We start from the raw sequence: 12,251 nt of genomic DNA, 5'->3' as shown, positions 1-12,251 counted from the left end.
TGACATGGCCACTTCCCCTTGGCTCCGTCCTCCTTGGGCATCCTCCACAATACCTCCACGATACTAACGACTCTCTCCTCAAACCTGGAGTCACTGCATTCACTGTCCTTATAGTCACAGACCTGATAAGGGTGCCAGAGAGTGGGAGCAATAACCTGTGATTGGGGGACCCAGAAGAGATTCCTTGAGGAGGTGCATGGTCAGGATTCCCACAGATGGAGAAATGGGAGTGATCTTTGTTCACGGTGAAGGGAAGTGCATGAGGAAAGACAGAGAGGTGTGACTGCCCATCCTGAAAAGCTCCTTCTTGCTTTCAGGACTCAGTTTCTGGCTCCATCTCAAGGTCCCTCATGGCCTTATTGTCCCTGATCTGAGGGTCTCCGTGGACCTCCTCTCTATTCAGTCAGAACCTACCTTTTGAAGTGCACGCATGACTGTGGCATTATCGTAAAGACAACCCCAACCCAATCCCACGGCTTTCCACCCCTCCCTCCCCTACCCGCCAAGATCGAGCTCAAGGTCATTTATCTATTTGACAAACATTTAAAGAGCGCCTGTTAGTCCCTGTGCTGGGGACTCGGCAGGGCACTCCCGGGCCCTAGGTGGAATGGGGGGGGAGGGGGTGCAGGCGCGTCATTGGGAGGTTCCGAAACGCAGTAAACGGTGCCAGCACAGAGGGCATTTGGTACGGGAGCGCCCGCCCTGCCTGAAAGGCAGACTTCCTGGAGGAAGTGGTGCCTGAAGATACTCCAGGCCGGTCTTTAGTGTCCCCGAGAGTCAGCCGTGGCCTCCGCCGTCCAGCACCCTGCGGGCTCGAACGGCCAACACCGCTCGAGTGGCTTCTCTGTGTATTTGCCAAGCGGACTGCATTTCTCCGGGTTAGCGCACAGAGTGAACCCAGGCCACGGCTCCCCTCAAACCCCAGAGCTAGAACGGTTGGTGCTGCCTGTCCCTCCTGCGACCCCGTCGCCACGCCACGCCCCCTAACCGTCCCCCGGAAGTGCTCCGGTAAGAACGGAAGTGCACGCCTACTGCGGCCGGCAGCGGTTTCGCGATGGTGGGGGGCGGCGGGGTGGGGGGCGGCCTCTTGGAGAATGCTAACCCCCTCATCTACGAGCGCTCTGGGGAGCGGCCGGTGACCGCGGGCGAGGAGGACGAGCAGGTTCCAGACAGCATCGACGCGCGCGAGATCTTCGATATCCGCCGCTGCTAAGCGCGGGCGCGTTCGCGGGGCCCTGGGAGGGGGCTGAAGTGTTGTCCAGTAGTTGGTAGAGCTGTATCAGGGCCAGGCATTCCCGGCGGAGGGTTCCGAGTGGGTCAAGGGGCAGACTCCCTTTTCCTTCACTTGCCACATTTGATTCGCTCCATCAATGACCCGGAACATCCACTGACGCTGGAAGAATTGAATGTAGTCGAGCAAGTCCGGGTTCAGGTGAGTCGTTCCCAGCGTCTGAGGGGGCAGGTTGTTCGGGAGAGTCAGAAAAGCCCAGCAGGCCACCAGGAGGCTGGCCTTCTCTCAGCTCACGGACTCCTCAGGGGATCTTGGGAAGGGGGGATTGCTGTGCCCATTTTATGCATGAGGAAACTGAGGCCTGTAGAAGTTAGACGATTAGCGTGAAGCAACACACTAAGGAGGAGGGAGGGCCTCCTCCTGAGATCTCATTCCCTCAACCAGGTGAGCGACCCCGAGAGCACGGTGGCCGTGGCGTTCACACCCACCATTCCGCACTGCAGCATGGCCACCCTTATTGGCCTGTCCATCAAAGTCAAGCTTCTTCGATCTCTTCCCCAGCGTTTCAAGGTGAATTGGAACTGGGGCCCAGGGGTGGAACAGGGGTGAGCTTCTGCTACTGAGGAGGACATGGAGAGCATGAACATGGACATCAAAGTGAGGCCAGCCAGGATCCCAACAAGCAGAGATGAAACTGGGAGGAGCCTTTACACTTGAATGGGACAACAAGTATAACGGCCTGAGCTGGAAAGTGCAGAAAAGTAGTGAGTTTGGCAGGAAGGGAAGTAGGAAGCTGTATATAGATTTGGAGCAGGGTTGGGGCACAGGCAACCCTTTAAATCAACAGCAGTCAGCCAGTTCTTTGGAAAGAGATGATGGAGCGGCTGTGGGTGGGTGTGGGGCATAATGGAAGGTCCAGAGTCCACAGTCATGATTAGGACATAGGATCAGTGGAAGGTGGTGAATGGGGGAGAGGGGACAAGGGAGTAGACAGGGATGAGTGCTCAGGCCTCACCTGTCTCCCTCCCAGATGGACGTGCACATTACACCAGGGACCCATGCCTCAGAGCACGCAGGTAAGTGTGGGCTGATGTTGAGGCATTGGCCCTGTGGCTTCCCCCTTGCCATGGTGGGTTGTAGGGCAAGATGGAAGGAGGCCGACTGGGTGGGTAACTCCTCATTGGAGGTGGCAACCTAGAGTGAAGCTGGCCTGACTTAAGTCTCCTGTGCTTACCACGTTCTTCCATCCCTGCCCTTTTCCTCTCCTAAGTACACAGGACCAGGATGTGTCAGACTTTATAGTACATGAGGCAACAGACATGAGCAGCCAGGTGGAAGGGATCTCAATAGGGTGGGATAGGTGTGGGTTCAGGTGGTTTGGGTAGCTTGGTCAAAGCTCTGGGTCCTGGGAAGGAGGTGACAGTAGGTTGGTGCGAGTGTGTATATGCATACAAAGGCTTAGAAGTCGGGTTGGCCGGCAGGCTGGCCAGAGCCTGGCTTTGATCCTCCTCTCTTCCTTCCTGTCCAGTGAACAAGCAGCTTGCGGATAAGGAACGGGTGGCAGCTGCCCTAGAGAATACCCACCTGTTGGAGGTTGTGAACCAGTGCCTGTCAGCCCGCTCCTAAACCTGTTTTTTTGCCCCTAGCCACACCCAGGGCTCATGGCCTTGTTTTCTTGGATCACTGACAATGAGAAACTAACATTTTGCATTTTGTAATAAATCCTTAATTTATATTCATTTCCCAGCATGTCTCAGATTCTTTTTCACCTTGGTGGGGTCCTTCAGGGTTTGAGAGGAGATGGTGATTATGAGTGCAAGTTTCTTTCTTTCTTTTTTTTTTTTTTTTTAATGTTTATTTATTTCTGAGACAGAGACAGAGCATGAATCAGGGAGGAGCAGAGAGAGAGGGAGACACAGAATCAGAAGCAGGCTCCAGGCTCTGAGCTGTCAGCACAGAGCCTGACGCAGGGCTCGAACTCACAGACCGAGAGATCATGACCTGAGCCGAAGTCGGATGCTCAACTGACCGAGCCACCCAGGTGCCCCATGAGTGCAAGTTTCTATACAGGCTGGGTTGATAAAATGCAATTCATTAAAAACATTTTTTTTATGTCTGCTTATTTTTGAGAGAGCGAGAAAGAGACAGACTGTGAATGGGGGAGGGTCAAGAGAGAGGGAGACACAGAATATGAAGCAGGCTCCAGGCTCTGAGCTGTCAGCACAGATCCCGACATGGGGGCTCGAACTCATAAACCGTGAGCCAGATCATGACCTGAACCGAAGTTGGATGCTTAACCAACTGAACCGCCCAGGCACCCCAAGATGCAGTTCATTTTTAAAATTTCTTCTGGGGCGCCTGGGTGGCGCAATCGGTTGGGCGTCCGACTTCAGCTCAGGTCACGATCTCGCGGTCTGTGAGTTTGAGCCCTGCGTCAGGCTCTGGGCTGATGGCTCAGAGCCTGGAACCTGCTTCCGATTCTGTGTCTCCTTCTCTCTCTGCCCCTCCCCCCTTCATGCTCTGTCTCTCTCTGTCTCAAAAATAAATAAACGTTAAAAAAATAAAAAAAATAAAAATAAAAAAAAATTTCTTCTAATGGTTGATTTCTAGGACAAGTTGGAAGTATACAAAAAAAATTGAAAGAGTAGTGTAGTGAACACACGAGTATACCCATCAATTCAACAGTTGTTAACATGTTGCAACGTTGGCTTTAGGTGTGTATGTATAATATAACTGTATTTAAGAGTCAACTGCAGACACATGACCTTCACGTCTAAGTACTTCATCCTGGTCTCCTAAGAGTAATCCTGTATAACCACAATACTGTTATCTGGCCAAAAAAATGAAAAATTCCCTAATACTGTCTAATATCCAATAATTTATGAATTTCCCCAAAATGTCATTCATAGTTGTGTTTTTTTTTTTTTAAATCAGGCTCCAGTGAAGTTTCATGCATTGCAATGGTTATCTCTATAGCCTCTTCTAGAACTGTCTCTCCACTCCTTATCTTTTAATCTTTATTGACACTGACTTTTTCTAAGTCAGGTGAGTTGTCCTGAAGAAGTTCCACAGTCTGATTTGCTCCGTTGTCTGCTATGTTTCTTATAAACTAGAAGTTGATTCAGTTCAGGTCTGAGTTTATTAATGAGAACCTTGCCCAAGAGTGTTGTATATGTCCTTTAGCATCCACCAGTAGCTGTGTGATCCCTGCTTGTCTCACTGTTGGTGACACTTGCTCTGGTTCCCTTGTCAGGGCAGTGGCAACAGGTTTCTCTGTGGAAAGGAACCTGAAGTACCCTCTCTATCAGCAACCCCACAGATGTGTGTTACTTCAGGTGCTGAGGTCTGGGGCCTCTGCCTCCCTCAGCCCTGTGCCCAGAGCACAGATGGTCACCAGGACAGACCCCGGGGCTTAGATCTGGGATCAGCCAGTTAGGAACTGTAATGCCATGATTTCCTGCCTCAGTTTCTTTCTCTGGGGATAAGTGGGGATATTAAAAAGCATGTCCGCTTCATCCCTGCGAAAGCTCAGGTGTGATTGTGGGCAGAGATTTCCAGAGGCTCTTCAAAAATCTGTTGAGGGTCTGCTGACAACAATGAGCCTGACCTGAGAGTGGGCATTGGCTGAGGGCTTTGCATATACTACCTAGTCCGTCAGTCCTCCACCCAGCCCTGTGTAGCAGTTGCTACCCTTTATTATCCTTATTTCATAGATGAGGAAACAAGCTTCTGAAATAAATTATTTACTCCCAAGACCTCAGCCAGGGAGTAAAAAGGAACCTAAGCAGTTTAGCAGGTACTGCTCAATTGGCAAGGGGTACTGTTGCCTGAATGGAAGGGCCTGTGCCTGCCCCACCCCCTCGGTCCCCAATTCCAGGAGAGAGTGGCTTCATCACCCAGTAACCAAGATCTGGCTGCTCATGCTTAGAGAGGTGAAGTCCTCAGCCCATGTTGCCCAGATTCTTCATGTGTAACGTGGGCATAGTTGTGACAATCACCTGAGACTGCTCTGTGAAGATTTAAAATGGATCTGCACCTATTTCAGGTAATTTTCCAGGTACTGTACCTCCTGCCCCTTTCCATGGATGAAGAACCTCAGCGCTCCAGAGAGGCATGGTGTCCAACCAGGGTCCCTCAGACCCAGGGAGTGTCCCCAACCACCTGTACCCAGACGTAGGTTTTACCATGTATGTACCTCTGTATTGACAACCCCAATCTAAGGTTTCTGTGGTGTCTGTTCAGCTTGGGGGTGGGAAGTCACTGGGGAGGCAGGTGTCACTGAGTCATTCAACTGGCCCTCCTGGCAGCCACGCCATGGTGGGCAAGGGACATCAAGCTGCTCATGTCACAGCTGGCATATCAGATAGTCCCCTTGTCAGTCTTGACTCATCTGTGCGTGGCCCCTGGCTGCTGCCTGCAGAGACACCATCTGTGAATCCTTGGGCTAGTGCCCAGGCAACTTTCTGGAACTCCAGCTGTTATACATGGGTATGAGATAGGGGTGGAGTTTTAGGTCTCTGAAGCCCTCTGTCAGGTGTATCTTGCTCTTCTATTTCTGGACTGTGACTTCTCAGGCTTGGGAACAACAAATCATAGCTGGTGAGATTGACCCAGGGATTAGATGACATGTATGAACATGCCCAGCTATGTCAGTTTGTGCTTATTGTCACGCCCACAGCAAAGGGCCTGACACATAGTAGGTAATTAGTACAGATCAATGGGATGAATGAATGAATTGAGCCTTAGAACAAAGGAACTGGGACATGGGGGCTGTTGTGTGAGGAGGGCTGGGGATACTGAAACCCAACCAAGTTCCCTTTATGACCTTTTGCTACTGGAAGGAGGGGGAAAGGTGTGGGTCCCACAGAGGGAAGGTGGGTATGGGGGAGAGGGGAAGGTATCTGCATTGCCCCTCTTCTGGGCAGATCACTATTTTGGAGAGAACAGAACAGAAGCAAGAAAGAACAAGCAGGAGAGGGCCACAGATTCACTCAACCTGTCCTGTCCACACAAGAATGGTAAAAGTGTTCCTATTGAGATACGACTACATGCCAGACCTATGCCAACCACTTTACTTTTGCATTTCACGTTATTTGTATCTTACAACAACACCCATGAAGACATTATCCCTGTTCTACATGGAGGAAGCTGAGGCTCACTCAAGATAAATGAACAGAGGGGCGCCTGGGTGGCGCAGTCGGTTGAGCGTCTGACTTCAGCTCAGGTCACGATCTCGCGGTTCGTGAGTTCGAGCCCCGCATCGGGCTCTGGGCTGATGGCTCAGAGCCTGGAGCCTGCTTCCGATTCTGTGTCTCCCTCTCTCTCTGCCCCTCCCCCGTTCATGCTCTGTCTCTCTCTGTCCCAAAAATTAAAAAAAAAAAAAAAAAAAAAAAGATAAATGAACAGAGGTGAAATAGCTAGCAAGTGGCAGAGTTGAGATTTGAAGTCTGGGCTGTCCTAGGTGTGTTCCAGACTCAGTTTGCTCCTTCTGGGCAGCCAAACTCAGCCCAGAGAGCTGAGAGGACCAGGAGGTGGGAGTGGGGGTGTCTCAGAGTCATGTCCTGCTCTTGGTTCCTGGGGCCCCTGGCCATACCTCGGCTTGTGGTGTGTCTGGCCTGTTGGGGGAATGCTTGGGGCCTGACTGGCCTAATGTGGATGCAGTTCCCTTGGCAATGAAGAAACACTGCTGAAGTCAAGAGTTCAGATTACTTGAGGGGAAACCCAGCCCTAATTCCTTGCATGGCTCCCTGCTGGGAACGGTCAGAGCTACCCCCACATACCTACCCTGTGCTGGACATGCAGGGGTTATTTTCAGTGGCAAGGTCATGTGTGAGGTGGGTAGGAGTGCCATAAGCAGTCCATCCAGGATTCCTGATGGGAAGTGTTTTGCTGGCTCTTGAGACTTGCGTCCTGACGGGAGGTTCAAACCACAACTCCCTCTTGCCACTGGACCTCATCCAGGAAGCCAGAGCCAGTATAGGGTTGCCAAGGCCTCCAAGACCCCAGGACCATGGGAAAGACACAAGTGGGCAGGCCACCCCTCAGTCTAGCCCTTGCCTACTTTGGGGACCTCAAGATCAGAGAGGCCCTCACAAACCCTCTCTTACTTACTTAGCCAGGCCCTCCTCACTCCAAGGCCCTCTTCCATGTTGCCAAGGAAACTAATACAGCAGCCAGAGAACCCCACCCAGGTCTCCATGGCAACCTACAACAGCCCACTAGGATCCATCCATCCGTGATGTCACCTGAGCCCTGAATGGGTGCCCCCACCCCAGCTACACTCATTACAATCAAACGTCAGAGTCTGATAGCAGATCCCTCTCACAAAGTACCTCATAGCCGGCCTGTTCCCAATCTCATACACCCTAGACATGAGCAAGGGGGGAACAGATCATTTTATAGCTGGGCACCCTGAGGCTGGGAGAGGAAGCAAGACCCAGGAGTCTGGAGGCAGAGCCAGGTCTAGAAACCAAGCTTCCCCATGACATCTCCCCTCTGCCCTGGCCCCCACCCTAGGTCTAAGGAGGGGGTGAGCTCTGGGCAGTGGTGGCACCAAGTGGTGGCTAATTCCATCCCCCCAGCCCTGCCCCAAGGGTGCTCTACCCCTTGCCCCTCCTAGATGGGAGTCTGAACTTCCAGATCCTGTTATATGCCCTGAACAGTAGGTCCTTAGGGCTAGAGGGAAGGAGAGAGCCATTGAAGACTTAAAGTGGCTGGATTCAGCCCTGACTCTGGTCCAGTCCCACCCACCCCATCCACTCTTGCCGCCATCTGACACCTATCTGCCAGGATTTCCCCAACTTTGGGCAACCTCCAGCCTAGGAGCAGAACGACCAGGAACGGAAAGGCCAGGAGCAGAAGGGCCAGGGCCAGGTATTTTTAGCAGAGTTGTTGGCAGCTAGCTGTCTGGAGGGTGCTGGGAGGTGAGGTGGTGCTGAGTTCATCCTTTCCCTTCTCTGGGCTTGTATTCCTTCCCCCAGAATCAAGTATGCACCTCTACCTGCAAAGCACTGCCAGAGCACCTCCCTTCCCTGACTCCCTCCCCCAAACAGCTCTCCATGTGCCCCCAGGGGCTCACATTTTGACACTAGCCCACACCCTGAAGGGGAGGCGCATCAGGTAGAACCTTCAGCTCCCCAGGACAGGGAGGGGAGTAGAGAGGACTTGGTGCTAAGACCAGAGGTCCAGATTTAGGACCCTTATGTTTTAGCTCAGATATGAGAGGGTGGGGAGTGGGTGTCCTGAGCAAAGAAGGGTCAAGTCTTTCCAGCCTGTATTGGTCTGCTTGTTTGGGCAACAGGCCAGGGCTGGGGGAGAGCAAAGGGAGAATTCACTGTTAAAGGGCCAGAACTAATTTTTCCCCAGAGGGGAGTTGGCACAGTGGGCCCTTCCGGTTTTCCCCCTTGACCCCCCACCCACGATGGTATCCCCAACTTCAAACCCCTCCCCCGCACCATTCAACCTACCCCCATTCCTTCTGCCTCCTTCCCTGCCTCCCACCACAAACGCTCAGACCTAGGCTTTGTCTGCCCAGTCTGGTGGGGCGGGGTCTCGGTGGGTGCGAGGTCCTGGGAGGGGGTGGGGGATTCCCCCGAGGGGGAGGGGACGGACACGTCAGCCCCCGCAGCAGCGGGGACGTGGGCGAGCGCGGGGGGTGGGGGTGGGGGCGGGGGCGGGGGCGGGCAGACGCTTAAATAGACAGCTCTGGAGCCCGGGGCCCAGAGCGGACTGAGGAGGCGAAGGCTGCAGCAGCGTCGGGTGTCCGAGCCAGGGTCTGCGAGTGGACTGTATCGGGGCCTGGAACCTAGTTCTGACCGTGTCCGTGTGCGGGTGGGTGAGTGTCCTGGTGTAGCAGGGTGCGGGTGGTCGCACCGTCCGGGGTGCGGATGGACAAGTCGGGAGAGTGGCTCAGAGTCAGAGTGCCTTCACGGCCGAGAGGGGACTGCGGCAGGTCCTCGGCTCCAGCGTCCTGCCTGAGCCGGGGATAGGGCAGGCGCTCCAGGGGTCCGGCCTCCCACACCCTGTACACCACGGCTTACCCTGCCTTCCCCACTCCCGTTCCCCAGACGGCGTCGGGCGCGATGACTCTGAATGGCGGCGGCAGCGGAGCGGGCGGGAACCGCGGCGGGGGCCGGGAGCGCGAGCGCCGTCGGGGCAGCACACCCTGGGGCCCGGCGCCCCCGCTGCACCGCCGAAGCATGCCGGTGGACGAGCGGGACCTGCAGGCGGCGCTGGCTCCGGGCGCTCTGGCAGCGGCCGGGACCGGGACCGGGGCCCAGGGTGCGACGCTCGAATGGCACGAGGGCTCCTCCGAGTCGCTCAGCTCAGGGGGCAGTGACTCAGACGAGAGCGTCTACAAGGTGCTGCTGCTGGGGGCGCCTGGCGTGGGCAAGAGCGCTCTGGCACGAATCTTCGGTGGTGTAGAGGATGGGCCTGAAGCAGAGGCCGCAGGTGAGGGGCTGGGACTATTCAAGGGAGGGGAGATGCCAGGGTTGGGACTGAGGGCTACAGGGCTGGGGAACTGGATTAAAAGCCGCACATACCGTGGGATTCTGAAGGCATTTTCAGAACCATGTTTCTACTGACCCGTTTCATGGTTGGGGAAATTAAGAGAGAGGGGACCTCCAGCTCTTGCTAGAGGGAGAGATGCCCGGAGTAGAAGACCCATACCTGAGACAACTCTTAGGATAGGAATGGGACATCCCTCCCTGCCAGGGCTGACAGGAACACAACCAGAGGGAGTTTCTAGGAGAGAGCCCTGGGTGACAAAGGCTCTAAGAATATGACAGTCACTATTTTAACTCAGGCCACTGTGGTCGGAGCTACCTTGGGGCCAAGACATCAGGATTGGCCACCCAGGACATTGGTAGCTTGGGGAAGAGGTGTCTAGGTGAGGATCAGGAAGGCCCCCCATGCCCTCTACTTCCCACTTCCCAGCCCTGTTATTTCTGTTGTCACATAGTGGCCATAAGTGGAGGGAAAGGTTAGGGGGGCTCTGGAGTGGAGTTGGAAGGGGTGGCCAGAACAGTAAACCTGGCACATGGTGTGGGAGGGTGGCTTCTTGCAGCCAGAAGGTAACCTGACTACTAGTCTCCTTCCTAGGGCACACATATGATCGGTCCATCATAGTGGATGGAGAGGAGGCATCACTCATGGTCTATGACATCTGGGAGCAGGTAGGCTGCAGGCTGAGACCCAGGGCAGGGTGGGAGCGTGACCCAGGGATAGAGGCCTGCTGATAGTGGCAGCCTTGTAGCCTGGGGAAATGAGAATTATTGGGTAGATATGTGTATATATGTGTTCCCCAGGATAGTGGCCGCTGGCTACCTGGTCATTGCATGGCTATGGGCGATGCGTACGTCATCGTGTACTCAGTGACAGATAAGGAAAGCTTCGAGAAGGCCTCAGAGCTGCGAGTCCAGCTGCGGCGGGCACGGCAGACGGACGACGTGCCCATTATCCTAGTGGGCAACAAGAGCGACCTGGTGCGCTCTCGAGAGGTCTCCTTGGATGGTGAGCAGGGAGCGGGTCGGAAAGGGAGGGACATCCTAACTGGGCTGTGGTCCATTCAGTCTTGGCTCAGCTCAAGTCCCTGGGGATCATGAGTGGCTAAAAATATTCAGGAAAAAAACTTGAGGGGGAGAGAGAGAAAACTGCTCCCCTCCCACTGGACTCTCAAAGGTCCAAGAGGGCTGGGGAAAGGACCAAACGCACAAGGGGAGATGGAAGCTGCTGTGCACTGAGCTGGGCCACCACAGGGTCCTCGTCTCCTGTCCCTTTTGGCCCTGGCCTGACAGACAATGGGTGAGGAGAGCACAGAGAACTGGGATAGGAGGTCACAGAGTGGATTTGGGGCCGGGGCCAGTCTTGGCATGGGCTTGTGCCTGGGGAGGATTCTCCCCTCTTGGGCTCAGCATTCTCCTCTGTGACCCCCCAGAACTGAGCCCCTCAGAGGAACCTAGCAGTGACTTGGTGACATTCTCCTTCTAGTTTCACTGGTATATAACACCAAACCATGAAGCACTAAGCTGCTCAACAAGGTTCTCGTTCTCTTGTGTTGAGTACTGTAGCATTTCTATTTCAATATCCGACTTCAAATTATTTCAATAAACGAGTTTCCTTTTGTGGGCCTTTGTGAACTCCTTAAACGTGGGCACATTCTACAGTTGGGTGACCCAGCAATGCCCTGGATCCTCTGTACAGGAGCTGCGTTCTATGTTTCTGGGGACCACCCAGGGATCCCCCTTCCCTGACCCTGAGATTCCTGAGTGGCAGCTGCAATGGGGTGACCAGGATTTGAGTGGACTTCTCACCCACCCACGCTTTGTTTAACCAGAATGTGCCTTTCCCCACCAGAGGGCCGGGCGTGTGCCGTGGTCTTTGACTGCAAGTTTATTGAGACCTCAGCAGCGCTGCACCACAATGTCCAGGCCCTGTTTGAGGGTGTCGTGCGCCAGATACGCCTGCGCAGGGACAGCAAAGAGGCCAATGCACGTCGACAGGCGGGTACCCGGCGGCGAGAGAGCCTTGGCAAGAAGGCAAAGCGTTTCTTGGGCCGCATTGTAGCACGCAACAGCCGCAAGATGGCCTTTCGCGCCAAGTCCAAGTCCTGCCACGATCTCTCCGTGCTCTAGACTCCACAGGCACATACTGTGTTGTGCATACACGTGGGTGGATTGGTGGGCTGGCCCAGCCAACTGCCCTAGGTGCCTCAGGGCTGGCTCGGACTCTGGGCATACCCCACCTCATGGTCACGGACAGACAGACAGTGCTGCCCAGGGAGGCAGCTCCCAGTGACCATCAAGGGCTGGGCCCACGGCAATGTGTGTACAGGCCAGTGTGTGTCCCAAGCAGCAGCCTGAGCCCAGCCTGTGGGGCAGGCCTCTGTGTGAGGAAAGGACTCTATCTTTCTCCACACTTGGGGTGTGCATGCTCTGGAGGGAGGCTGTTCAGTGCAGTGGTTATTTGTTTACATGCAAATTTTTGTAATAAAGACTATTTCCTGATAGATCAGGGCTGT

At 54.4% G+C, this 12,251-nt stretch overlaps 2 protein-coding genes across 5 annotated transcripts; both read left to right on the top strand.

The window, feature by feature from the left end:
- Positions 1 to 677: 677 nt before the first annotated feature.
- On the top strand, positions 678 to 5,446 carry CIAO2B (cytosolic iron-sulfur assembly component 2B). Of its 2 annotated transcripts, none has more exons than XM_045046129.1 (5): positions 678 to 1,196; positions 1,353 to 1,432; positions 1,676 to 1,801; positions 2,262 to 2,307; positions 5,277 to 5,446. In XM_045046129.1, the coding sequence occupies exons 1-5, from the start codon at positions 1,055 to 1,057 to the stop codon at positions 5,318 to 5,320; spliced, it is 438 nt and encodes a 145-aa protein (XP_044902064.1). In that variant the 5' UTR covers positions 678 to 1,054; the 3' UTR covers positions 5,321 to 5,446. The 2 variants fall into 2 exon arrangements, with proteins under 2 accessions (XP_044902064.1, XP_003998162.1); XM_003998113.6 differs by lacking the exon at positions 5,277 to 5,446 and adding an exon at positions 2,760 to 2,970 and having other exon boundaries at positions 716 to 1,196.
- A 3,480-nt stretch (positions 5,447 to 8,926) lies between these two features.
- Positions 8,927 to 12,239, top strand: RRAD (RRAD, Ras related glycolysis inhibitor and calcium channel regulator). Of its 3 annotated transcripts, none has more exons than XM_023245635.2 (5): positions 8,927 to 9,061; positions 9,298 to 9,682; positions 10,334 to 10,407; positions 10,540 to 10,744; positions 11,588 to 12,239. In XM_023245635.2, exons 2-5 carry the CDS (start codon positions 9,313 to 9,315, stop codon positions 11,863 to 11,865), a joined length of 927 nt encoding a protein of 308 aa, XP_023101403.1. In that variant the 5' UTR covers positions 8,927 to 9,061; positions 9,298 to 9,312; the 3' UTR covers positions 11,866 to 12,239. The 3 variants fall into 3 exon arrangements, with proteins under 3 accessions (XP_023101403.1, XP_023101401.1, XP_044903039.1); XM_023245633.2 differs by having other exon boundaries at positions 8,927 to 9,065; XM_045047104.1 differs by having other exon boundaries at positions 8,927 to 9,065; positions 11,568 to 12,239.
- Positions 12,240 to 12,251: the final 12 nt, after the last annotated feature.

This window comes from Felis catus, chromosome E2 (genome assembly GCF_018350175.1).
Source record: "Felis catus isolate Fca126 chromosome E2, F.catus_Fca126_mat1.0, whole genome shotgun sequence".
Lineage (NCBI taxonomy): Eukaryota > Metazoa > Chordata > Mammalia > Carnivora > Felidae > Felis > Felis catus.
The sequence above is the reverse complement of the archived record's forward strand: the minus strand, read 5'-3'. Positions and strand labels throughout refer to the sequence as shown.